The sequence below is a fragment of the Lemur catta genome, chromosome 8 (genome assembly GCF_020740605.2).
Source record: "Lemur catta isolate mLemCat1 chromosome 8, mLemCat1.pri, whole genome shotgun sequence".
Taxonomy (NCBI): Eukaryota; Metazoa; Chordata; class Mammalia; order Primates; family Lemuridae; genus Lemur; species Lemur catta.
In genome coordinates this window covers 2,130,291-2,157,976 of record NC_059135.1, presented here as the reverse complement: position 1 = coordinate 2,157,976, position 27,686 = coordinate 2,130,291, and the positions used below count along the sequence as shown (strand labels likewise).

The 27,686-nt window shown below is 57.8% G+C and overlaps 1 protein-coding gene across 2 annotated transcripts in view; it reads left to right on the top strand.

Annotated features, from left to right (window-relative positions):
- TWIST2 (twist family bHLH transcription factor 2) overlaps window positions 1-16,828 on the top strand; it is a 50,600-nt gene extending 33,772 nt beyond the window's left edge. The window contains exon 2 of one of the 2 annotated variants that reach the window (XM_045558655.1): window positions 16,152-16,828. In XM_045558655.1, the coding sequence (XP_045414611.1) occupies window positions 16,152-16,254 (103 nt within the window). In that variant the 3' untranslated portion in view covers window positions 16,255-16,828. The remainder of the gene's footprint in view (window positions 1-16,151) is intronic. The other variant, XM_045558654.1, reaches the window with a different exon arrangement.
- The last annotated feature ends 10,858 nt before the right edge of the window (window positions 16,829-27,686 follow it).

The following is a 27,686-nucleotide window of genomic DNA, read 5'->3' as shown; positions in this document are numbered from 1 at the left end:
TTAGAATGGTATGGCAAATCCACACTGAATACCTCCTGGTTCAACATTAGCATGTTATAAAACTGACAATGCCATGTTGCATTGGTATGAACATAGTTAACAATACTTATAAGTTGTCACAAAGTGTCACTTAAAGTAGTAGCTTTAACACAGAGATTTTGCTGATGCAAGTTACAATGAAAAGAAATGAAAGCATCTGGATCTGTTAATACTTTTTAATCTGTGCAATGAACTCTTCATATTTTCCTGTCATGGAAGGTGCGTCATCTGTACACACATTCACTAAATTTATCAAATTCAATCTAACTTCACAACATTTGTCTTGAAAGTTGTTGAAGATATCTATTCCCCATGTTCTGTTCACAAGAGTACCCAAAGTGGGTAACTTTTCATAGCAAAGAAAATCTTCTCTTATGACCTGAATGAAGTGTAAAACCTGTACCAAGTCAGTAGTATCAGTTGATTCATCCAAAGCATGGAATAATATATATTTTCCTTTTAAAGTATTGCATGAAATTGTTCTGTTAAGTTGAAGGCTAATTCATGCTGCCGATCAGTTATGGTTCTCCTTGAAAGAGGCAGTTGTTTGTACTTTGAAACATTATCAGGGTCCAAGCATCCTACGACTTTAATAATGCATTCTTTCACAATTTCTGCATCACTGAGGGGCTTCCCTTTTTCCCCAAGTATATAAGCTACTTTATAAGTTGCTTCAGTGGCATTATTTCCGGGTCTTTTTGCTACTTGAAAGAATTATCTTTATTTTTACTTTTCATCTTTTAATTTCTGCAATACAACCTTTCATGCCTCTCCCTCTAATTTAAAATATTTGTGGTCCTTATGAGTGTTGCAATGCTGATGAGCACTGAATTTCTTTAATGTTGATATTGCAGCATCACAAAGCAAGCACATCATCTTATCTTTAGCAGAAACAAGATAATATTGCAATTCCCAATCCTCATTAAAAAATCAGTTTTCTTCCTTTAGCATTCTCTTGATCTTATTTTGACATCATGGGCTGTTAAGCAGACAGAATTCAAAATACTGTCAAGCTGTGCAGCTAGTCACAAATTCTACTTCAAACAGAAACACAGGGCACTGTTGTCAAAAGCTGATACCAGACTGGCACACTCGACCCCCGTAAACTCTCACCAACCAGCCTCGTGCGGTTGTGGTGCCTGTCAGACAGGGGAAGTTAAACTAAATCCTGAGCGTAGCAGCTGTCACTTTGGGCCCTTATGGCTACTAATGTTCTAATCGTGCCGGTCAATCTGGGAGGATTATTTCATTGAAACTTATTTTATTCTTTGGTATTTTAAATGGGCTCATTTTAAAAATAAAATAAAAATCTAAAAGACTAATAAAATGTATTACTAAAAATAAAAGGATTTGTTCTGTAAAATTTGGACTCCGTCAAAAGGCCGCACTTAAGGACCTAGAAGGCCACGGGTCCCCACCCCCGCTGTGGACCATCGTGCTGTGACTCTGACACTTGCTTTTCCATCGTGAGCTCCTGGAGCCACCAGTGCCCAGGAGCCATCACACGAATGTCACACTGACACTGTCTTGTCCTGAGAGGGGGGGGCCCATCCCTTGGAGGAGGGTGAGGACACAGAAGGGCACCTCCCAGCCCAGTAATAACCCAGCTTCCTTCTCTTGTGCCCCACCACGGGGGCTCCATAACACATGGGTGTAACCCCACTGTTACCACTCTAGGATGTATAAATGTCGTTATAGCCTCTTTCTTAGAGTTCTGCCCTTATTGTTGACTTAAGCTACTGAGCTAGGCTCCCAGGGGCTCATTCAGTGTCTTGCTGTCCACACTTTGCCCACCACACTTGGACTCCCCCCAGCCATGATTTTGCTACACTGTGCACTTCCAGGAATCTAATCCTGGCATGTGGCTGAAGTCAGAGTAATGAAATTATCAGTCTCTCAAATGCCATCTATATCTTCTTTTTGTTTAAAACACTTGCCTTGGCACTTGAGGCAGGGTGTGCCTGAGAACTGAATCTCTTCTGCACACTCCTCAGAGCCCCAGGGTGAGGCAGGGCCACACGATGCCTCCCAGCCAGGGGAACTTGGGAGGAGGCTGAGGGCAGCACGCCAGCCGTTCCTCGACCACCCCACGCCCCTGAGGAGGCCTGAAAATGTTCCCCGCAGTGCAGCTAGCAGACCAGGGAGGCTCTGCCAGCCTGAGGCCCTTCGTGACCGTGCAGAGCAGAGCCCCGGCCAATCGGAACAAGTAGGAGTATTAATGAGTGACGGCTGCATTGCACCACCGAGATTTAGGGCTGATTTGTCGTTGCCACAAAGCCTGACTTGTCCTGCCTGAAGCAGCACCGGCCAAGAGGGACAACAATCTCATGACCCACGGCTGCCGTCCAAGTTGTCGTGAAAGCCTTACGCAGGTGTACTTTGGTGTGTGACACAGGCATTTCCTCGAGACAATCGTATAAAGTGAGTCTTTTCAAATTCACCCTAGAGGAGCTCAGCTTCTCAAGGCACTTTTCACTAGAGTGCTTTTTTACAAATCATAAAACTTTTCCAGGGTGTAACCATGGCTTCACTTATTTGTTTACTGGACGTGGATCTCTATATATCAGACTTCCCTAAAGCAATTCATATTAGGGTGTTGAAAAGTTTTAATCATTTTGCACTTTCCCTAAGCATTATTTGAGCTTTTACCGTAGCTCAAGGTCTGCTACCTCTTTTTCAGAGTTCTGCCTCCATTTCGGGTTTTGTCGACGTTTCTCTCTACTTACTTTCATACTTTTTATTTGATTGCAGGGTAATATTTTGTTTTGAAGTGGCTTCAACCTGAGTTCTTTAAAACTGCACGGAACATCTGCATCACATCTATTTATTGACAAAGCTTGATTAAAGAGAACCCAGAAGGGGAGGTGGATTTCTGGATCAAGGGTTGAAAGTAGCTGGCTGAATTCCCTCATAAGCATGGACTTTGACCCCACTTTGCATATTCATAGAGTCTGTCTGGGCAAAAGAAATTAGCTTAGGATGTTCAGAGGGAGTTCAGATGGTAGTTCAATGCATTAAAAGCGGTCCGGTAAGGGAGAGATGGTTCCCGCTCACAGAGCAGTAGCCCCTGATTCAGTCAGAAATACTGTAGCAAACATCGGGGACTTTCATTCACTGCTCAGCTTTGGTAATAACTCACTCCAAAATCTTGTTCGAGATCTCTAGGTCTTAGCCCTGCTCTCTTTCAAGTGAAAGTGTTCTTTTCTGATTCCCAAACTCAGAAATATTGTTGCAATCAGTGAAAAACTACATGGGAGCATTTGGGAAGAGGCACAGCCATGCACGTCACATGTGCGTGTCTGATTCCCACAAATGACTCACACAGGCGGATTCTGCCGGACAGGAAGACACTGGAAATGTTCTTCGACACGAGAGTGGTCATAACGTTCTTTCAGAAGAGTTCTGATGCCCTCCTTGGGCACGTCCCAGCCACCCCTCCCCAGGGCTGCTGCAGGCTCCCGGGGGCACAGGGCTCCTTCTCCACGCGGCCCTCCGTCCGTGGCCAGCCCTGCAGCCCTGGAGCCCGTGCGGGAGTCGTGGAGGCGACCTTAGAAGTCACGTCTAGAGGAGTGGCCAGGTCTGACTGGCCTGTCGTGCTGTCCCTGAATTTACACAGATTTCTGTGCGGTGGACTAGACAGGAGCAGTGTGAGTGTGAAATCTCCACCCCAACCGTGAGTTCATTAAAAAATGACTTGGAGAAACTTGAGACAAAGGTGACCCTTCTTAGAGAAGATGTGTGTGTATGTGTGTGTGTATATACATGTGTGTACACAGGAATTTTTGTGTGGTATGTGTATACATGGTACATATGTGCAAATAGAGGGCATACGTGTGTGTACCATGGTTTGTGTGTCTACATGTGCACCGACCATGCAGACCCCAGAGGCACTGAGGCCACCTGCTCTCTGAGAGCCCAGCGTCTGCCCCGTCCGTCCCTGTGTTTCCTGGGTCTAGAACAGCTCCACGCACACTCTGGGTGGCACATGTTTGTTGTTGAGTGGTTGCATTTAATGAAAACTCTATTTGTATTTATACCTCTGTGATTACTTGAGTTATTTAACCTGCCATGAATACTAACCTGACATCCCAGGGATTCCATACATGGGACATGGGACAACATTCCCTCCCTCACAAGCCGGCAGCGCCCCTTGTCAGGGACTGCTGTGACATGCATGGTGTCCGTGACAGATTTCTTCTCACACATTTCTGTGTCTCTTTACTCGGCCTCGAGGCCTGAGCCGTCCAAGGCCAGGGGGCTGCTCTCCAACCCCCCGCGTCAAGGACAGAGCACGGGAGGTCGCAGTGACGGCCTGTCCCCCAGGACCTACCCTTCCTGGATTGGAGCCACCGTCACAGGCAGCCCCAGGACACTCCTTTCCTTCCAGTCCTCAGGGGCCACGGTACGTTCTCACCTGCGAAGCAGGCGACCTGCAGGCTGTGTGTGGCCTGGAGGGACTGTGCAGGCCATGCCGCCTGTCCTCCTCAGCTCTGCAGCCTGCCACTTCCAGGCCAGGGAAGCCCAGTGGATTTGGGGATCATGACTTCGGATGTTGGAATCTCAAAACGAAGTGTCGGGAATTGCAGCTCTTTGTCTGATGGAGTCAGACGGACGTCCTCTTCTGGGAGAAAAATCTCTTAACACATTTGCCAGAGGAAACACCAGCTCCAGGTGTCTTCAGATCAGCTAGGTGACCCTGACCTTGTCCAGAGGACGCGGACGCCTGGTGAATCTTTGTCAGCAGACATGGAGCTTTGCCTGTGAACACCCTCTGGTGCCAGCTCCCCTCAGTGCCCTGGTGCTAGTGGGTGACTGCCTGGCACACCTGTGTGTCTTCTCACACTCAGCGTGGGGCTAGCCCCTCTTCCTCGTGCCAGTCTGCATCGCAGCCTTGGCTTCTGTTTCTGTCTGTGCTGTCCCCGAGGGCTGTGGGCTCCCAGGTGCTCAGCTGTGGGTGAGCCAGAGCGGGGAGATCAGTCTAGCAAACGTCCTTCCCCGGCAGATGTCTGGACGTGCGAGCAGGGGGGCAGCAGGGGTCCTGAAAGGTGTGTGGAGGCCCCAGGATGAGAAAACGTGGACATTCAAAGGGGAGGGGTCACCTCGCTCCGGGGGCCGGGAAGACAGGGGCTTGCAGTTTCCCAGGGGAATATCGAGTCCCAAGCCCCTCTGTTCTGGGTGTACCTGCTGCCTCCACACGTTTTCATTTGTCCTTGGAGAGACCCAGGTGCTTGTCTGCAGCGTTCACCGAGATGTCTTTCCGCCTGAAGTAGAAGCCACTGAGTGCGGGTGAATCAGACTGTGCAGGGAAGCTGTTCTCAACGCACCTGTCTGCGTGCACGGCTGAAGCTCCGCCGGGAGTTGCTCCTGGAGAAGTCTCGAGCCACCGACCCGGTCCAGTTCAGCACTTGCTTGCCGTCGAGCCCGGCACCTCTGCTTTGTTCTGCGCTGGTGTGTTGACGGGGACCCACTTGCAGCGGCCGCTCGCACCTGCCCTGGGTGCCTGAGCCTCGGATCCACACGGGCAGCCCCTGGGACAGCCGGTGCTCCCTGGCCTCCTGCCGCCCATCCGCCGTGGGTTGCTCACTCGCCCCTCCCGTCCTGCCTCCAAAATTTTTTTCCCTCTAATGTTATTTGTAGTCACCGTACAGGCATCTGTTGTTGTGTTTACCTCAATTCAGGCAAAATCTGCCACACGGAGCATGCGCTGATTGATTTCTTCATACCATGTGTTTCCCAACAGAGGTCGGTTTTATTCCCCTGGTGCAGTCTGGGGATCTGAAATGGGCCAAAAGTAACTGAGTCCGGAGCTTGGGAAGCAGAAGGGCTGCGTTGCCGAGGGTGATGGGCAGCAGCCCCCACTGCTCTGCCATCCCGCCGGCCTGGAAGTGCCGCACCAGCCGGGGCTGCCGGTCTCTGGGTTCCCAGAGATTCGGGGGCCTGGGCACTGGATCATAGCACAGTTCTTCCCACCCTTAGTGAGGCTTTTACAGTCTTCTTAATACAGGTGAACGTAGGCATGGAGTTTCAAAAATAGCTTATTTTATCTGAGTCATGAAAAAATGACTGCTCAATACAATAGATTTAGGTAGAGTTATTTCTGTTAACAGTTTGGAATTTTAAAAATCGCCTATTTTTTCAAGACTAATTTTGGGAACAGAAGCTGGCACTAGGGGTGGATGTAGTTCACCGCCGGAATCCATTCATTATTCCAAGCAGTTTCGTGGCCCCCGTTTCTAAACTGTTCCCAGGAAACAGCCTCACCCCCAGCCTCGCGCCGTTCGGGGAGCAGCCCTGGCACCCAGACACCCGGGCTTACTTCCCAGCTCCTTGCTCCTCTGCTCTGCGACCAGAGAGCTTCGCGGCCCCTCAGAGCCTCGGTGTGTTGGACTCTAAAACGCGGGCGCTCATCCGTGAGGTTGTCACAGCCTTCTGCTGAATGCCATGTGTAAAGCGTGGGGCCCGGCACACAGAGACCAGGGCCGGCCACCACCGTCTGCAGTTTCTGGCACGTCCACTGCCCCGCGTGACGAGGACCACTCCTAGCGAGCCCCGGCCCCCCGCCGCCCCCGTCTGCACACTCCTGACCCCCCTGCCCTGCCTGGACTGCTCCCTGGAGTCCCAGGTCCTGGCCGTCCTCCAGCTGGGGTGCTGCTCTCCGGCCCCCCACTGGAGCCCAACACTGCCATGTGCCCACCCCCTGCCTCTTACTGGACTGCTCATTCCCAGGCCTCCTGCTCCCCCTCCATGCCCCTAAATATCCGGGTCCCCCAGCTCCGTCACGGACGGGGAGCGCAGAGCTGGAGAGGCCTGGGCACCAATCCTGGCAATGCAGGGTGCCCCGCCTCTCTCTCCTGGGAGTCTGCACCCGGGTCCCCAGCTCTTCTGGGGTTCCCAGTGTGCACCCTTTGCTGAGTGACCTCGACCTTCAGGGTGACCTGACGACACCACGTCTGGTCAGCTGGCCCTTCGCTGACTCTCCTGGTCATCTCCCTCTGGGCCACTAGGGGGGCCTCCCCACCTGAGGGCCCCCACTGGGCCTGTCCTCTGCTGGCTGGAGCTACCTCCAGAGGCCGATCTCATCCTGTCTGTGTCCCCAGACTCGTCACTGCCTCCCCCTGCCCTGGGGAGTCCTGCCGGTCTCCAGTCCTGCCCGAGAGTCACTGCTCACTTACCCCTAAATGCTCACCTCCCCCCGCCCACCCAGCTGCACCCCACATCTCTACAGATGCCCACAAGGCGCTCCGCTCTTCCCACCCCAGGGCCAGACATCCTGGAAGACCCAGTTCCAATCACAAATTCAGTGAAGAGCTGCCCCAACCCCCAGAAACTTAACTGTCACCTTCCCTGCATATACCTTTGTTATACACTTATTGCATGTTGCTATTTATAACATATATTTACATTTCATAGCCAAATAGCTGCAGACTTGTCTGTACTTTCATTACACCAGCATTACAATGCGTATTAGATGTTTGTGATGATAGTTTGCTTTGTTTCTTGTCCCCCCAAGTGAACCGGGAGCTGACTGATGTTGGGGACCCCGTGCCCCTCACCTCCAGCCGCCAGCACCCAGCAGAGCCCGACCCTGGTGGCCCTGCCCTGTGTTCTCTGCAGCTGATGGTGCTGCTGCCACCGGGGGAGTTGTCTCTGTAGATATCCATTGTTCTGTGGGATGACACGAGTTCATGCCCCTGGGTTTGGACCCATGTGTCCGAGGCCGGGCACGAGAAGGGGGTTTGCAGCCCGGGCTCGGCAGACCTGAGTTCTGCCCGAGACTTGGGGTGAGTCAGCCCTGGTCTCTTCATCTCTGAAATGACGTCACCTGTCCAGATGGTCTCTGAAGTTTCTTCCAGCACCTCCAGCTTGAAATAGGGCCCTGCAGGGTGATCGCTGTTTCCACCGTCTTCCACCACGGGTTTTATTTGGAAGCTGAATTTGGTGACATCTGGAGAAGTCATAACTCCCCGGCTGAAGTAGCCCCTGGATGTGGAGGCCCCAGGCACCGGGAAGAGGTCAAGTCCCTCTTGCTACCTGGCTCCCTGTGGCTTGCTGGCCCTCAGTATCCCTGAAACCGGGGCGTGCCCTTTGCAGCATCCCCGGGACACGTCCACGCGCCGTGGAGACCCAGGAAGCTCCCGCTGTGCGCGGCTGGGTTCGCGCAGTGAGGAGTCGGCCGGCAGGTCGCGGGCCTTGCTGCCGCAGGAGAGCCAGGCTCGGGAACTGTGGGTGGCCGGGGTGGGTGCGGAGTGGCTGTGCAGGGTGGTCCCTCCGAGGCAGTGGTGGGGGGCACAGAGCAGGAGGAGCTGGCGTGGCCCCCGGAGCAAGCTTGCCTGAGCCCCGGGTTCCCTGGCCGACCGCTCCCCGCCAGGCGGCTGTTCCAGACACATGGGTCCGAGCCCCGAAGCCAAGCCCACGTTGAGAGAGAGACGGCTGCGCTTCCACTGGGCGTGAAGCTCTAGCTCCCCTGGAGGAGCCAGGCCAAGTCGCCCAGCCTGGGAAGCTGTTCCTGGCAGGATGCCTTTTGTTCACGCACGGCCGACGGGGTGGGGCAGAGGTGCGAGTCGTGGAGAGGCAGGGCACGGCTGTCCACGCTGACTCCACTCTGCTCGCCGACCCTCCAGGCATCCAAGAGTGTGCTGGGTGCCATCGAAGCAGAGAGGGACAGTGGCAGCAAACACCAGAGCACAGCAGCCTGTGCTGGTGTCAGGGCAGCCGGCTCCTCACCTCCCGTAGGGCCCTGTGTCCTGAGCCACCAGAGCTGGAGATGCTTGAGGTCCCCTACGAGCTTCTCAGGCAGGCAGCGCCTGTGTGTTCCTCTGCGTGGCCGTGGGCACCGGTCGGTCCACCGGGGATCCTGGGAGCTTTGGGGTGTTATCCCCAGGAGCAGCCCCCAGCACCCAGAAGCTGCAGGGTGTGGCACCGTGGGCATGGTGGGCTCACCATCCACTGGCCTCTTGAGAATCTCCATCCGCTTCTTTGAAAAAGGGCCCCGGAGCCACAAGAGAGAGAGCAGAGGGCCCTGCCTGTGATGTCACCGCTTCGGTTCAGGGAAAGCTCGGCAGACAGCCCGGGTAGGGACACGCCGGAGGGAGGAAGCCACTGGCAGGGGACAAGGGCACCTGGGCGTGGCCATCAGAGGAACGTTGTAAATGCCAGCAAATGTCAGAAGTGTGGTTTTTCTTGACGTGTGCTTGCAGCAGAGCGAGGCTGGTCTGCTGGTCGTCCCTTCCCTCGGCCCCATAGAGACGGTCACGGCGTCCTCAGACTCCTCCGAAAATGGAGTTGTAGCAACAGGGTCGGGCTGCAGGGGCCACTCTGTGTCCCTCCTGCCGCGGCTCTTTCAGGGTTAGAGGTTGATTCTTAGCTAGTCCTGCGGGGGGGCCAGGGTGGGGGCTTCTGCTGTTTGCCCCACCCGGTGCCAGGGCCTGCTCGCAGCTGGGAGAGGCGCAGAGAGGTTGGCCTGCAAGGACACCCTGGGGTCCCCACCTGCCACCTTCCCCCCACCCAGCACCCTGCAAGGTGGCAGGACTTGCTGGGGCCCCGCCCACCCAGGTGAGCCTGGCCTCGGGTGCCCTCGTGGCGATGGACCTGCCCACTCTGGCTGGCGCCGTGTGCAGCCTGCTCACACTGCCCGGTCGTCCCTGCCCTGAGCCTGCCGGCGGGTCTGGCCTGGCAGGAGGCTTCACATTCCCTACTAGGAAAGCAAAACACTTCATTTCCTCCCTGTCTCTAGACAAGGCATTTGTCAGAAAGACAGTGCACTGAGGGACGGTGGCTCTGGGGGTGGGGGTGGCGGCTTGTGCTGCCGCCGGGACTGCGCAGTGGGGACTCTGCCCAGGCTGATCAGCACTCGGTGGCCAATGGTCTCTTTGAACCTTCACCCAGATGGGAAAAGAAAACCTGTTTGGCTGAGTGGGGTGACTCCTTTCAGAGTCCCCTTGGGCTTGTCACTGGCCCCCAATGCTGCCCGTTCAGTGGGTGATCGTCGAGGTGTGGCCGCGCGGCTGGACTCGGCCTGGGTGCGCAGCTGTGTCCACGGCCTGCCCCGCCTGTCCCCCGCCTGTCCCCAGCCTGCCCCCAGCCTGAGACTGACCCGAGAGGACTGGGCACTGTGCGGCTGGGCTCTCAGGCACAACCGCAGCCAGCTGGCGAGGTCTCGGGGCCTGGGGTGCCTAGGGGGGCAGTCCCGACAGGGAGCAGCAGGATGCCCCACGCATGTGCGACATAGTGCACAGCGTCCTAGACTCCTCTGAAAATGGAGTTGTAAGCAATGGAGTCGTGATGTGGTACATGTGTGACATCGTGTGTGTGTGTGTGTGATGTAGTTTGTGTGTGAGTGATGTCATGCGTGTGTGATGCAGTTTGTGTGTGACATTCTGCATGTGTGATGTAGTGTGTCTCAGCCTCAGGTCACCTCTGAGCACGGTGCTGTCCCCGGATGTGTGTGATCTTTCTGCTCAGGAAGCATCTTGGAAGAGCTGGAGATTTTGCCGAAGTGCAGATGGTTCTGGGGTTCGGGGCGAGACCTGAGACTCTGCATTCTCACAGGCCCGGAGGTACTGACGCTGTCATGGGCCCAGGAACCAGCCTTTGTGTGGCACGAGCTCAGTGCCTCTCGGCACGTATGGCTGCTGGGTCGCTGACTGACGACTGCGGCCCTAAACAGTAAGCACCTGAGCCCCCAAATGGGCAGCACCTGTGCCCTCCGGCTTCTGGCCGAGCCCAGCCCAATGTCACTCACCTCTCCGCTGTCCGTGTCTACGTCCCTGGCCCGTGTCTGTGCAGTCCTGGCACGGTGGCTGTGCCCACTGGCAATGGCGGCGCCTGCCTGTTCCGATGGCTCAGGTGTCCCCGGTGCTGCTCTGCAGGTGACGGCACCTACTGTGTGCCAAGCACTGTTCTAGGCCCTGGGCGCCCAGCTGGGGAAGAACGCAGCTCCCCACGCTCTCTGGCTTCCGTTCTGCCAAGAGTGTTGACCTTGTGACAAGAGTGTGGACCGCGAACCTGGCTGGGCACACCCCGCTACGTGATGCGGCTCCTTTAGCCCCCGCAGCACCGAGGCAGGAGCCCTGCTGGGCCCCTCTGCGGGCGTTTGCAGAGGAGGAGCTGAGAGCCCCCTGCCCAGGCTGCAGCTGGGTTCAGCCCGCGGCCCGGCTCTGGGCCCAGCCTCTTGCTGCCTGTCTCGTCGTGGCTCCGAAACACGCGGAATCACGCCTTTCCGTGCCGTGGGGCGTGGCTTCCCCGGCCTTCCTTTACCGGATTTCCGAGTGTTAACTGTTCTGCATTCCTGGAATAGCCCTTGGGCTTGTGGAGTTGGCTCTAAATGCACGACTTGGTTTGCCAGTGTCGGAGGATTTCTGTGTTTAGGTTCACAGGTGGCAACCGCCCAACCTCTGGTTCCGGTGCCACTGGCCGGGTGGCAGAGTTGTATCATCTTTTTACGTGGGCGCACTAGGTATGGCTTGGGCAGAGGGTATGTGGGAAACCTCTGTACCTGCCTCTCAATTTTGCTGGGAGCCTAAAACTGCTCTAAAAAAATAAAGCCTCTACTAATTAAAAGTAAATATAACTAAATAAATAAAATAGGAAGTGTTTGATCATCTTCAAATTCCAGAAGAGTTTTAAGTAATATAGACAGGACTTGTGTGCTCATAGAAAGTTGTTTAATTCTCTCGTAAGACAGACAATGTGGTTGGCTACTCTTTGTGGGTGAGATGCGGACCCTCGTAACCGGGTGGTTACTGACACACTCAGGTTGCCGACGTTTCCTTGGGTGAGTTTGGTCACTCAGGCAGCATAAGAATAAAGAGTAAAGCTCGTGAATGGGGCTGCCTCGTCTCAAACTGGCCACCGTCACTTCCTCATCTTGTGACTCGGGGCAGCTGTAAGCTCAGGGCTACTGGGGCCACAGATGAGCCCGGCGTGGCGAGCAGCTCTGGGGCCTGGCGGCTCTCCCTGCAGTACCTGCTCTTTCCCCTCACATTCTGACCGGTGTGCTTTGCAGTGGGGGGAGTATGAGCTTGTCCGTTTCATACTTGTGGAGACAGACGCCTCAGTCACTTTCCATGTGGATGGAGACATTGTTGAGGGCTCTTTCCCCAGAAGTGGCAGCCACACGGCACGTGTTCTGAGGCTTCATACACCCGAGCGAGCTCCTGTCCCCTGTCCCCACCCACATGGTCGGTGGATTCGCCGGGTATAGACTTGGAGGGTTGCCCTTCTTCTCCCGTCAAAACTCGGGCACTCTGGAGTGCCATCGCATAGGTGGGCGAGCTTGCAGGAGCCACCTCAGGTCTGTCTTTCCTCTTTGTTAAGTTTGGGAGCCGTAGGAGGTCGCCTATGAATGGCCTGAAGGGTGGCTGGGTGGGTGGATGGATCAATGTGAGGGTGGGTGGATGGATGGATAAATGGATGGAAAAAAAAGAAGGGTGGATGGTAAATGGATGTATGGAAGGATAGATGATGGATGAATAAATCCATGGATATAAGGATGAAAGATGGGTGGATGGGTGGATGGGTGGGTGGGTGACTGGATGGATGGGTGGGTGGGTGAGTGGATGGATGGATGGATGGATGGGTGGGTGACTGGATGAATGAGTGACTATTATAAAACTCCTCCCCCTTAAGCCCACCCCTGCCTGTCTTTCTGGAGACTTTTCATTGACCTTCCACGCCCTTTGCTGGGCCCGGGAAGGTAGAGTGCCAGCGGTCTGGTGTGGGAGAGCCGTGGAAGCCACTCTCTTGGGCCAGCCACAAGCCCCTGCAGCTGCGCCCCCTCCTGGTCCTGAGCCAGGCAGTGGGCGCAGTAGCCTGTGTGCAGGGCGAGTGCACGCGGGGTCGGGTGGCCCTTGCATGCAGGGGCAGTCTGGAGCCCCAGATGTTTCGCATTTGCTGCAGAGCACGGCCCATGTCGGCAGACACTGCTGGGTCAGGCTGACACGGAGGGGCCAGGCCCGGGGACTCTCATTCAAGAAGACTGATGAACCTGCCGCTGGTCCTGCCTGAGCCCTGGGTCCCCTCTGGCACGTGAAGCAAACCCTGAAACCCACCACAGGCTGGGGGCGGCCCCTGTCATTTTTGGCTTTTCACGGATGATACTGTATTTCCCCTTGGAGCGCTGGCTCAGCTCATATATCAAAAGCTGTTGTAATTACTTCCTCCCGCGGAGGAAGCTTCCATTTAGCTTTCTCTACCTGCCCCCCCCATTAATTATCTAATTATAACCACATTCTCCAAGAGAGCAGCCTCTGACTCTCTGCCCAGGACCACTTAAACAGGCTGCAATATTTGAAGTCTCTGAACGTGAAAAAAGAAGTGAGTGTGTGTGTCTCCATCCACACAAGTTTTAGGGAAAACATGTCTCAGCCTTCGCAGATCTTTGTCTTGATTCAACAGAGGTTTCTAGAGCTCTGTGAGGACACAGGGCTGTGGGGTTAAGTGTGGAGCTGGGAGTGGGAGAGGGCTGGGGTGCAGGGCGCGGGGTCACACGTCCACTGCCATCGTGGCTGGGGAGACCAGCTGCACAGTCTCACACGGACACACACTGACACACTCACTGGTGTGTGCACACTCACATGGAGGACATGCTCTTACACGGACACACGCGGACACACTCATTGGTATGTGCACACTCACATGGAGGACTCACTCACACGGACACACGCGGACACACTCACTGGTGTGTGCACACTCACACGGACACACGCTGACACACTCCCTGGTACGTGCACACTCACACGGACACACACTGACATACTCACTGGTACGTGCACACTCACAGGGAGGACATGCTCTCACACGGACACACGCTGACACACTCATTGGTACATGCACACTCACATGGAGGACTCACACGGACACACGCTGACACACTCCCTGGTACGTGCACACTCACATGGAGGACATGCTCTCACACGGACACACACTGACACACTCCCTGGTACGTGCACACTCACATGGAGGACATGCTCTCACACGGACACACGCTGACACACTGGGGTGTGCACACTCACATTGACACAAACACCCCACTTCAGACGCACACTGATACTCTCCCATGAATTTGCACACTCGTGCTGACACGTGCACACGTACACACTGACATTCTCACACACACATGCTCATGGGGATGTGCGTGCTCACGTGGACTCACACTCCCTTGGGCACAGTGACACACACTTGCTGTCACCCATCGCCACGTCCAACATCCCCACCTCCCTGTGCCTTCACACACCCTCACCCAGGCCCTGGTGCCCCCCTTGGCCTCTTGCCCAGCTGTGAGTTCCTTGTGGCCCTTCTGGCGACCCCCGCCCTGCCCTGCAGACTCCGTCTGTGGCCTGGGCTGCACCCGTTGCCCACCCGCCTGTGGGGAGGCAGGTCTTGATCCTGTGCGTGTGCCCCCCACGGACACAGCTGCCACGTGCAGGCGCAGGGAGGGCGCTGGTGCATCCGCGCAGAACGGCCTTGCCCCTGTGTGTCCTGAAGGCTGTGGGTCATTCTACCCTTAACGGTTGTGGGACTGAGCACTTACCGCCCCAGCTCCGCGGTGGGCACTGAGGACCCAGGGGCTCGTGGGCAGGCGTTAGGTCCCCACCAAGGCCCAGGAAGGATGACGCCCAGCTTTGGGGCTGGCTGCCTGGCCAGGGAGCGTGGGCTTGGAGCACGGCGTGGGGCCACCTGCACTCGCCTCAGAGGCCGCGGCAGGCACTTCCCAGCAGGCCCACATGCCCTGCCCGGGTGCCCGTGCCCAGGGGTCTCCCCTGTCCCTGAGGACCCCACTTCTGTGACTTGAGACCTTGGGCATCGGATGTCCCAGAGGCCCAGCCCTGGCCATCTCCCCACTTCTCCTTTAGTGAGCACAGTGGGGTCCCCACACCGGGCCCCTCAAGGACCTGGACGTCCCCATACTGGGGTCCCCTCCACACTGTCATCACCCTGACTGCAGCCTCCTCTAGAAACAAGCTTGACTCTGAAACTGACCCTTCCCTGGGGAAGGTGGGCTATTCCCAAAAGTGTGTGTGTGCACGCGTATGCGTGAGTGTGTGTGCATGTGTGTGTGCACGTGTATGCGTAAGTGTGTGTGCGTGTGTGTGTGCACACATGCACGTGTGTGTGTGCGTGTGTGTGTATGTTTGCTGGGGTGTGGTGGCCTTTGTCATTTGAACTGACTTCTGATCTTGAAGCATCAACACACATGATGTAACTGCATAGAACTACACACACACACACACACACACACAGGCCACATGCACACACGTAGCACACACACAAACACACCACGCGGCCACATACACACAAACACACTGCACACTGTGCACACACACTAAATATGGCACACACCACACACTCACACCACATACACACCGTACACACTACACTTCCTCACACCGTATGCACACATCACACACACTGCACTCCAGCCCATAAGGCACACCACATGCACACACACCCTGGGCACGCACGGGCGGCGTGTGGCTGAGCCCCTGGCTGTGCCGTGCCGACTGTCTGGTGTGACGTTGCGCTGTTGTACGAGATGATACTGCGGGGGGAGCTGGACGGGACCCCTGAACAATGTTTGCAGCTTCCTGTGAATCTATAATTGTATCAAAAGCACAAGTTTTAAAGAAACTCCTCCCTTGACAGTCCTCCCTGGTGGCTGGCCCATTCCTGTGTCCTGCCCGGCCCTCCTCAGCCCCACGGCCCGTCACTGCCCAGCCCCCCACAGCCGCCTCGGGCCACACGGGCCTCCGCGTGGGGCGGCTCTTGTCCCCTGGCAGCCTGCTGGGGTCACCCACAGCCAGCAGCACGCAAGGTGGCCCTGAGCACTGTTGAGGGAGAACCTTCCACGGGGCCTCGGGTTGGGGAGCGGCAGGGGTGGTGGCCAGACTGGGGCTGGGGTGGGGGGATGGGGGGGCGCTGTGAGCTCGGCTGGGGCCCTGCGGCCGAGGTTGTCCCGTGTCTGCAGGGACGGCCGAGAAGGGCCTGCACAACCACAGCGGCTCTCTGTGCCCCGGCCCTGGCCTGGCCGGTCTCGGGGGCCCCGGGACGAGAGGCACGTCCCCCAGGACACCGGGAGGGATGGTGGCTCATCTTCCCTCTCCCTTGTCTCCTAGACTGCCGTGCGGCCGAGCGCGAGTGGGCCTGGGACGAGCCCGCCCGTCACTTCTGCAACCTGCACAACCTCAAGGCGGCTCCCCGCGCCCGGCACAGGGCTGAGACGCAGCGTCGGGGGCAGCACCGAGGACGCCGGTCCCAGACGGGAGGGTCCCTCGGGCCCTCCTGCCAATGACATTGCCAGTGTCATCCGTGTCACTTCTGGATTTTCTCCTGGGTTGTTTGGGGGGAGGTTTTATTCTTTCTGAAAATCTCCAGATTCAGGAGCACGTTGATGAGGATTTGATTTCGGATTTGTATTTCCCTCTAAGTGCCTTTTAATGTATTTTTTTAATAAAACAGAAATGCATTCCTGTACAACTCTGTTTAGACTGGACCAAGGCTCTCGGAAAGGACCCGAGTCCCTCCCCAGCCTCAGCCTGGAATCCTCCCCCTGCTCCTCCTCCTCCTCCTCCAGGATTTGCCCAGCCTGCGTTGTTTTTATCTTTTCTGTCAGTGTATATGTTGCTTATGTGTTTATTTATTGAGATATTTTTACGAGCTCAGCGCCTGCAGCGTGGCTGTGTCCCGCCCGGCAGCAATAAAGGTGTCCACGCAGCCGCCTCCCTCTCTCTTCTCATCTCCGCTGCGCAGCTCAGGGACGGCCTGAGACAGTCGGGACGGGTCGAGAAAACGACTGTCCCTTCACCTCAAAGGGAACAAGAAAAGATGTGAGACATTTTATACAGTGCATAATTATAGAAATTTCTAGAAGCCGCCAACTCTAATGTGGTTCTGAGTGCTAACAGCCCCAGGCCTGGGGAAGCGGCGGGTCGGTCTCAGCCCCATCGTGCGGGCCTGGCCTCTGCCGGCAGGCTCGGCTGTGGAGACAGTCGCCTGCTCCTGGCACCGGCCCGCGCCCGTCCTGCGTGCCAGCCCCTGTGCCCGCGGCCAGGCCCGCCCCACAAAGCCCCCCGTGCCTCCCCGCGTGCCTTCCCCTGCCAGGTGGCGTTCCTTGCCCTCCCCAGCATGGCATTCGTTCGTGCCACCCCCATCCACCTCTCAACATGGCCACACGGGGCTGGTTGTGAGGTCCCGGGCACCTGTCTGAGAACGGAGTGCGGGACATGCAGGTAAGGTGGGGTCCGGCCCCGAAATCCCACAAAGTGCACTTTCCTGAAGGATGCAGACAGCCACCTGGGAGGGCCCACCGCTCTTTAGCATCACCCGTGAGCTCAGGCCCGCACCAGCTGCCCCCCGGTGCCCTGTACCCCAGTGGACTAGACCTTCCTGCTCTGAGCCTGGTCTCCCTGTGAGTCAGCCCCAAACTCCCCTGGCCCTGCTGTGGCCAGCCGCCCGCTCTGTCCTGAGTGAAGACCCTCCACCTGGACCTGGGCTGGGCCGGGAGCGGCCTTTTCTGTCCCCCCTCGACACTGAGAGGACCTGCCCATCCCCCACACTCCAGCGGCCCACCGCCTGCTGACTCAGTGATTTGGGAACCAGGACCGACTACGTGGTGGGGGCGGGGACTGAGCGGGAGCCCGAGGAGAGGAGGGGGTGGGGGGTGCTGGCCAGGGCCGTGGCCAGGCAGTGCCGGGGTCCCCAGGGGGCTCGGAATCAGTGTGGGGGGAGCTGTCCACCAACACCGCACTGCAGGGGCCCGTGCAGGCATGTGTCTCAGGGCCCCCCCAAAACCCTCTGCAGGGGGTTGAATGGTGTCCCCCAAAAAACATGTCCACATCGGAACCCCCAGAACCTGTGAATGGGACCTTATTTAGGAAAAGAGTCTTTGCAGATATAATTAAGTCAAAGATCTCGAGATGAGGTCCCCTGGATTTTGGTGGCTCCTGCATCTGGGGACAGCCTTCCCTGTGGGAAAGGGGGGGTTGGGAGAGGGACACCCCGTGAGGCAGGGGCAGAGAGCAGAGCGGGGCTGTCTATGGAGTGTCAAGAGCTGCCGCAAGGCTCGGGGTCCCCCCTGCTCTGCTCTGACGCTGGAAGCCCAGCCTGGCCCCCCCCCAGCTCCCCGCATAAGCGGACGCCTGGAGAGAGACAGGCCAGAACAAACACACAGAACAGGGACCGGCAGAGCGGAGAAGACCCCGCATCTGCGAAACGCAGTGAACCACTGAAATGGGGAACGCCGAGAATTCAAACAGGCCTCTTGCAAAGTCAGAAAACAAGTTCTTGAGTGAAAAATTTAGTAGCAGTTTTGGAAGATAACAGGCAGGAAATCTCACACAGTAGAGCAAAAAGACAGAGAGATGAATCATAAGAAAAAAGATAAGATTCTGGTGTTAATCCAGGAAGCCCCACGTCTGAGAAATGCAGAATGGCAGAAAGAGAGGACAGAGAAGGGGGGTCTTGCAAGCCAAGAGCTGCAGGCTGAGGGGGCCAGGGTCCTCCAGCAGGAGGGAGCTGCCATCGGAGCCCCGGTGTTGGGGAGCTTGGGGGGCCCATAGCCGTCACCCCTCTCCCGCCAGGTTCTGAGCAATCTGAAGAAGTAAACAAAGGAGAGGCAGGAGAGGGTCAAGTGTCACCTCTGTCATTGGCGGAGGCTCAGGCAAGAACAAGGCCATCCGTGGGGACAAAACAGGCCTGCAGAGGGGGTCCCAGCACCTGCCGCCTTGCCCACCGCCCAGGCAGCCCTGGGCCCAGAAGGAGGAGAGTGGGGTGTGCTGCAGGGACCTTACTGCCCCAGCCTTGGGACAGAGAGAGCCAAGGAGGGGGACAGGCTGGTGGGGAGACAGGAGTGAAGGGAAGCTGCCCACCCCCGACAAAGGCTTGTCCACTGAGGCCATCTCAGAGGCCCCACAGCAGTGCTGGGACACGGGGGTGACGCCTTCAGCAGCCAGCGTGTGCACCCAGGCACCCCGTCCACAGTAAATGCAGAATAAAGACACTGTCGGCCATTCGAGGCCTCCCAGCCAGGGCCTGGTGGGCCGCTGGGCACACACCCCGATTCCACGGGTTGAGGAGAGCTTGGCAGGAGGCTGTGTGTGGTGTGGCACAGCGTGGAAAAGTCACACCGGGCAGGGACAGGGGCTGAGCAGCCACCAGGGCGGGGTGGGTCCCGGAGCCCAGGGGACACTGTGGGACAGCCACCTGCGGCTGTGAGTGTGAATGAGGACGACGGAGCCCGGGAAGGAGTCCCCAGCCCGGCTCTCTCCCTGCACTCGGATCTCCTCCCAAAGTCCCCACTGACCGCTGACAGAGGGCAGGGGGCCAGGAGGGTGCAGGTGGGGGTGGAGGGGGGAGAGGATCTTGGGCAAACTCGAGCCGTCGCTCCCCTGCACGCGGCCTTTCCCAGCAAGCTCCTCTGCACGTGGGAGTGAACCAGGACACTGGGAGGACAGCGGATCCCGGAGCCGGAAGACCCTACCGGAGCACAGCACGGTCACGAGCAGACCGCTCGGCAGCCTCGGGGGACCCAGCCCGCTCCGGGCCCCGCGCCAGAGAAACGTCTGCAAGAAAAGCAGTGGAACCAAGATTACTGATACTGTGTGCTGTCTTCTTTTCCCACATTTTTTAAAGCAAAATTTAGGACTAGATTAATGATAAGTACATGAAAAAAACCACACACATCCCGAAAAGAGAAAAAAAAAAAGAACAATTATTAACTTCAGGAAAAACAAAAAGTTTTAAAAGAAATGTGCTTACTGTGCAGTGTGTGATCCAGTCTTGCGGAGGGTGACTGTGTCCCACGGCTGTCACTGTGAACAGTAATTCTGATGTCACTCGTGATGGGGACCTGACCGGGCACCTGGGAAGGAGACACAGGTGGGAAAGTTGATGTTAAAGAACTAAATCCTTGTCTGCCGCAGTGGAAAGACAGAACATCACATCTAGAACTGAGGAATTGATAAAGAACGTTCTAAGAGTGTTATTTATTTATTTATTTTTTTGACAGAGTCTCGCTCTGTTGCCCGGTTAGAGTGAGTGCCGTGGCGTCAGCCTCGCTCACAGCAACCTCAGACTCCTGGGCTCAAGGGATCCTCCTGCCTCAGCCTCCCGAGTAGCTGGGACTACAGGCATGTGCCACCATGCCCAGATAATTTTTTCATATATTTTTAGTTGGCCAGATAATTTCTTTCTATTTTTAGTAGAGACGGGGTCTCGCCCTTGCTCGGGCTGGTCTCGAACTCCTGACCTCGAGCGATCCACCCACCTTGGCCTCCCAGAGTGCTGGGATGACAGGCGTGAGCCACCACGCCTGGCCCTAAGAGTGTTATTTTGAAATACAGACGTAGATGAGGGAAGAAACAGGTAAAAAAGTTGGGCGCAGTCACCTCTGGATCTGGGCTCCGGGCTGCGGAGGGGACGGGGCAGAGCGCTGTCGCCACACTGAGGCTTTTTGCACTTTGGGATGGGTCGATGACAGCTGGATGGGGGGTAGACGAGACAGACCTGAGTTCAAAGGTTAAGCTTAAGAACTATGCCACGCAAGAGGCATTTCTTTTAATTCCTGTTGTGTGGTGACGAAGGACCGTTTCACAAACCCATTTCACACTTTGTCCGTTTTCCCACGGGGCCACCTTAGGGATCAGATGCGTCTCCTGGGACAAGTCCCAGTGCCACGTCCCCCTGGTGCTGAGCCATCCCGTGTCGCTGGGTCACCAGTCAGGAGAGGCTGAGCCCTTCCCTCCCCAGGAGGCCGGGAGGCGTCCCCAGCGGGAAGGGCACAGGGACATCTGAGTTGGGACCCCCCAGTAAGTGCTGAGTGCACAGGAGCCTGTGCCTGCGTCACGGCCACCTGTCCCATCTGACACTGCCGTGTGACAGGGGACCCGGCACGCGAAAGGTCAAATGGCAGGAACTCCCTCCCTCGTCCCCAATGCACAGACAGGGCAATGGGAACTGGAGAGCCAGCCTGCCCTGGCCGAGGGGGCTTGACGACCCCGCGGCCCCCGCGTCCGCGTTCGCAGGGGTGGCCTGCCGTGCGCTGGGGAGAGCTGCCCAAAGTCGAGTGGATCCGTTGTGGGGGCACCGAGGCAGGGTCTCATGCAAAATGAGTCTTCGGTGCACTTGGGGCAGATGTTTCCCTGCTGGTGATGATACCGTCCCCTGGGTTAGCAGTTTTACGTCAGGTCTGTGCCCGTGGTCGTCTTAAGTACTCACCTGTAAGTCTCCCTGGACCAAATCGGATATTTTTTTAACAGACACTAAAACTGTGGTCCAAAAAGTTTATCTGGGAACATGGATAGAGGCAGGTAATATGCAAGTCACTGGGAGCATTTTCTAGAAGGTGCAGCCCACGTCCGCCCAGGACTGACAAAGCCGAGAGCACCGCGGTGACCAAGCCGCAGGACGGGCGTCGGCGGAGGCCCTCCCGCGGCAGAGTCGGGCTCACTTAGAACCGACGGGGACCCGGGTGTGCGGCAGATCGTCCTCCCACAACTGCTTCAGTCCTCACTCGAGAAATAGGACCCATGGGACTGGCTTCCCCAAACCGAGTGCAAACAGCACGAATATCTGAGAATTTTCCACCAGGAGCACTGGAGACTCAGCAGGAAGACTCACCTCTCTGCGTTCCGCGTTTAGCTTAGCGGCTGTGTGTGCCCGCAGCCCGTGCTCCAGCCCGCGCTCCAGTCCTCTGCCACCCGCTCTGGGTCCACCCGCCTAAACGTCCCTTTTGTTGACATGGTCTCCACCTCGGACTGCAGCCCAGATAAGCAGGGACGAGATGTGATTCTCTCCTTTCCAGTGAAGGGGAGGTGGGAGGGCTCGAGCCCTGAGGGCCTTGGCCTAGTTTGGCTCCAGGCTCGAGAGCCGTCAAGGGGACACGCACAGGACCGCGGGTGGGGGTGTCCGTGGCCCCCTCCCGGCCTTCGCCAGCCCTGCAGCCAGACTTCACGGGAGGACCCAGGGCTGCGGAGTGGGGACAGGTGGGGGCCAGAGGTGGCTGGAGTCAGCCGCGGGGGAGAGAGAGGGACAGAGCAGGAGCAAAGGGCAGGGGTCAGGGGTCTGGGAAAGCCCCGGGCTCCAGGGTGACAGCAAGGGAAGCAGCGTGTCGGGGAGCGGCAGCCGGCAGTGGGGAGGCAGAAATCTCAGTTCGCTCCACGTTAAGAACACACCTTTCTCCACTAAGCTTCCTGGGACCCCAGTAAAGATGGGAATTATTTTGGCATTAGGTGTATGATAGCTAATCTGTGTGTCAGCCTGGCCGGGCCACATTATTCTGGACGTTTCTGGGAGAGTGTTTGTGGGTGGGATGGACACGCGAGTAAGGCAGATGTCCCCCGCAGTGTGCACGGGCTCCCACCAGTCGGCCAACGTCCTGAGTCGGGGGGAAGCCGGCGTTGCCTCCAGCAGGGGGTTCCGCCAGCTGAACTGCGACCTCCAGCCCGCCAGCCCACCCCACGGATTTTGGACTTGCCAGTCTCCGTAATCAAGTGAGCCAGTTCCGTAAAATAAATCTTCATACGTATACACACACGTCCTCTTGGCTCTGTTCCCGAGAACATGCCTAGCGCAGGCAGTTTCTTGGTTAAGAGGAAATTCCCGCACTGGAGGACTCCCTGGAGGGGGCGGCTCTCAGCAGGTGCTGGGCTGGCAGCACCCACAGGGGACGTGCCTGATGGGGACTGCAGGGCACAGGGGGAAGCAGGATCCAGACTGGGACCACGGGAAGACTGCTCGGGGGTCCGTGACCCGTACGGGAAGCAGCCAGGCGAGAATACGAAGTAGAACAAAGAGATGGAGACCCACGACAAAGCCGACGTGTGCGCTCGGTAGCGACGACATCGCGTCCGGGATCAGCGTCTGTCCCCGACCCTCCCTCAGCCCGTCCTCCAGGGGCTGTCAGGAGCGGGCGGGGCGGGGCGGGCGGGGCGGTGGGGAAGCGTCCCACGCGGGAGTGGTTGGTGAGGCCGTGCAGGCGGTGGGTGGGCCACTTCCCTGCTCCCACTTAGTGTCTTCCCCTTGGCCCGTGGCTGGGTGTCCGTAAAAGCCACTCAGGTCTATTCTGAGCTGAATTTTGTGCCCCCTCGCCCAATTCACATGTTGAAGTCCCGACCCCAGGCCCTCAGCGGGTGACCTTGGAGACAGGTCTCTACAGAGGTGATCGGGTTAAAGCGGGGTCACCAGCGTAGGCCTGATGCAGTGTGACTGGTGTCCCTGCAGGAGAGGAGGTGTGGACACGCACAGATGCACACAGGGGACAGACGACGTCAATCGTGAGGAGCAGAGACTGGCGCATGCGGGGCTGAGCCGGGACCTCCGCCAGGAGCTGAGCGGACGGCCCTCCCGGCGGCCGCCACCCCTGAACTTTTCCCCGTCACGCATACCTATTCCCCACCCATTCGGTAGAGAAACTCAAGGAAAATGTTTTCTCTGCACATACCCCAACTCCCAAACGTTCTTCCATTTCTGTTTCAAAACAGTGAGCGTGCTGTTTGTTCGCAGGACCTTCCCGCAGCCGAGTGTCCTCTGTGCCTGGGAGAGCCACGTTCCAGCCGGGGAGGGGCAGCCCACACACCCCTGCTTCCCATGCCCCGAACCTGCCCCTGCTTCCCTGCCACCCTGCGTTCCCAGGTGCCAGGTGCCCGCCAAGGAGCAGAAATAGCCAAATGCTTGGGGGAGGGACCAGGAAGGAGCTTTGCGGGAGGAAGGTCTGATTCTCTCAGGCTTCCCGGGGACCCAGCTAAGCTGAAGCCCAGGGAACAGCACAGAGTGACCCTGACACTGCCCCTTCCCCGTGCTCGGGACAAGTCAAGGCCCACTGCCTGGGGGGCATGGCGGGAAGACAGTCTCAGGTCCCAGCTGGACTTGCCAGGAGGCGACAGGAGCGTGATGGGACAGCCATGCGCTCCGTCATCTCTCTGGGCTCTGCGTGGGGGCAGGAGAGGGGTCCACGGCTGCTTAGGTGGAGCAGACGGGCCCGACGGGGGCACAGAGGTGGGCAAGGCTGAGATGTGGGAGGGAGGGAGGTGGTGGTGACCAGGAGGGGCTGGGAAGCGGGAGGAGCAGACGCCTCTGGCTGTGGCAGGGGGAAGGGGACGGTGCCAGCTTCCATGAGCCGGGGGGCGGCTTGGGCATGTTGAGTTCTGGGCCGTCAGGGACCTCTTGGTGAGATGCCCAGGAGACATCTGGAGGTCTGGATGTGACCTGGGGTGGCTGTTCCGCAGGAGGGGGAGGTGTGTGCGTTGAGCCCAGGCAAGGCTTCCGGGCAGCGGCCCTGGAGCGAGAGCTGCAGAGGGATGGCGGTCCACCCAGCAGGACGCTGGTAGAGGGGCTGGTGCAGAGTGACCCAAGAGGGCCCACCCGATGGCTGAGACGTGGCAGGCACAGGCAGGTGGCCCCAGTCGAAGAGCAGGCAGCGCCGCTCCTGTGGTCCCAGGCGGGGAGTGTGGGCCCTGCTGTGGTCCGTGGGGCGCGGGAGGGGCAGCCTGCAGGGAAGGAGGAGGGGACGCAGAGCTCTGTGAACCTAAGCGGAGCAGAGGGGACTCCGCAGGGCGCAGTAGAAAGCCTGGGAGGTGGGGGCTGTGGGGACAGCCGAGCGGCATGGACGCTGGGAGGGGTGGGGTGACCGCGAGTGCTGCAGAGTTGGGATTTGCACTGTTGGGCGGCTGAGCTGCCAGGGATGGGAAGCCAGGCAGGAGGGCCCCGGCTCAGCGGGGTTCTGCAGGCCCGCGGGCTTGGAACGAGCAGCTTGCCTAGATGTGCTGCTGAGATGCCACTCGGGATCTCTGAGCAGAACATTCCCCAGGCCACAAAGGGAGCACAGCTAGTGGGACACATGCCTCCTTCTGGGGCCACCTGGTGCCACTGGGTTTAGGGACTTGGCCTTCTAAGGGGCCCCGCAGCAGGTGGCTTCCTGGACGGTGCATGGAGACTCCCAATACAGTCTCCGCGGCCCCATCACCTGGGGAGGCCTGGGGGTGGGGAGGCTTGAGAGGAACTGCCTGGGTCGGGGAAGGGACAGGAAGGTGGCTCAGCCACTCCCTCTCTTCAGGGCAGGTGGCAGAGCTGTGGGGGCAGCATGTGGGGCCACCCAGCATGCAGAGGGAGCCGCGCCTGAGCGCCCTCCGTCCCTGCTGCACCACTAGCGGCTGGATCAAACCTCTCCTGAAGGTGCCTGAGCCTGCGGGCTCCCCACCAAGACATGTACACAGTCCTGGTTCACGTTCATTTCCCACGGACGTCCTTGCTGTTTGCAACACAAACATTTCTAACCAACAGGGTGCTCAAAACATTCACCAAAATTAGGAATTAGATCACTGTTTGCTGAAAATGATCATGCTCCCAGCATTTTGGGAGGGAGAATACAGAAACCTCTCTCGACATATTATTGGCACAACCCATATGTGAATAGTGACCTTTACGATGACACTGAGCAAGGTGACCATTCTGGGAGTCCAGGTGAACCTGGCGGCTGGGGGTCCCGTGCACTCTGAGCCCCCTGTTCCCACGCTGGGAGTGGAAGGAACACAGATAGAGTTTTCTGATTTGACAAAACACAGAACAACAAAAGAGCAACAGACAGCCTGTCTTATTCTCCCTCTCCCCGTCTGGAAGGAAGGGGTTGTGGGCACTGAATAGAGCTCGCCGGGCCGTTGGGGAAAGTAGAGGGACAACACAGGAGGGCCAAGGGGGACCCAGATGTTCGCGGTCAGTGCGGGGGCTGTGCTGTCTCGCCACCCTCTCAGCGGCCGGAGCTGGGAGAAGGTCCAGGAGGCCACATCAGCCTCCGCTCCTACACTAGCGGGTCCCGGCTTAGCTGCACAACGCAGGGTGGCCGACTGACAGGCCAGGAGGACTCGAGTTTCCGACTGACACCCTGAAAATGAGGCCCTGAGACCCGTGCCACGGCCCCGTGTTCCGGGAGCAGCGTCCCCCGCAAGGCGCCTGCTGCTTCAGGACGGGGACAGCGGCTGGTCCTGAGCCAGGTGCGCCCGCAGGGCAGCGTCTCCCCGTCCGGCTGGCACGAAGCACAGGGTTGTGCTCGTCTGTCTTTTCTCAACAGACTCTCCACAAATGCGATGTTGCTTCTTCACTTCCTAGTCTTGCTTTCTTTAAAACTTCTTGCTGCTTTAGTTTTGCTCCGATTTTGAAAACACAGCATCTTGATGCCAAGATTAACAAATGTGTCTCTTTATCATGTTGGAGTTGACCCAACAATTCACAGATTAAAAAAAAATAAAGGCCAAAGCTAATCAAGCTGGGAAGAGCTGCGTATTCTGTTTGTCGGAGGGTCTGCTAACCCCGCGGACCCAGCCCCTCCCCTGTCCACTTTGGGGGTTGTAAGAATTAATAAAAACAAAACCAGAGGTCCCTTGTGCGGACGGCGTCCTGCCCACAGCCCTTCTGTGTAAACAGCCGTCTCCCGGCCGTCCCCTGTTGGAGGCCCCAGGGCCCGTGGCATGGGGGGGCCTGGCTCAAAAAGATGAGTCCCCCCTGGGGTGGGAAACAGGAGGCTGCGAGACCCGGGATGTCCACCTGGAGTCAGCAGCAGGTGCGGGGGCGGAAGGGCCGTGGCGTGGGAGAGAGAAAGGACCGGAGTCTACGGGCCGAGGAGGGAGCCGGCTGGCAGAGTGGCCGTCGGGGAAGCGGAGATGACCACGCCACCCTGGAGCAGGCTGGGAGGGTCACCCCGATCCTTGACGGCCCGTCCTTCTAGACCACTCGTTTGGCAGCACGCGGCTTTGTCCCGACGTCTTTTAGGGCCCTTCCCCCACCCTCTCGACCCACCTGTCTGCTCCAGTCGCTGCTGAGGAGCACACAGCACTCGGCTGCGTCCTGCCCGAACTTCCCGTGGGCGTCAGCTGTTTCTCACTACCTGCCTGGGGCTTCTCGAGCACTTGTCATGAGATGTCACTCGTCCCTCTGGGGCACGGCCATCCTGGGACGGGAGGTGGGAGGGAGCCCGAGGTCCTCAGCGTGGCCGAGCCCCGTGCCTGCAGCGGCCACCAGCTCAGAGATGCAGCTTCCCTCCTCCCTCTCTCCTTCCCCGGGGCCCCCGGTCCCCTGGTCCCTGGGAACGTAAAAATTACGCTATCTGTCTAGAAATTTTGTCTCAGATTCTGTTGCAAGGGGGAAGCCAAGCAAAGAGGTAGGTGGCTTCATGACTCTCTCCTTGCAGCCCAGATAACTCAATCAAAGGTTGTGGAGCTTCTGCTTCTTCAGGGACGTGTTGAGCTGGGGCACTCGAACAGATTCCTGCTGAAAACAAGTAAAAATGCACTTGTTACTGCCGTCACCAGCATGTCTCAGGCGTCTGCTTATGTCACTACAACGCTTCCTCATCTCATTCCTCTGCGAGACACAAAACCACCAGGGGCGGAGCTCGAATTTGCCGTCCTGCCTCGGTCTGTCTGTCTCCACCAGCTGCGAGTGAGCTCCGTGAGGGCCTGGCCGCTGTCTGTCTGTCCCCTGCCGGGTCTCCGGCTCCTAGCACAGTGCTTAGCAGACAGTATCTGCTCAGCAAAGCGCTGGACCGATACGCCCACACGGCAGGTGCCCCGTGGTGCAGCCTACTGGCCTACACGGCGTTTCCCGGGACGGGCTCAGCTGCTGGCAGGACAGCCCGCAGCCCACGGGGCCCCCCATGCTTGTGC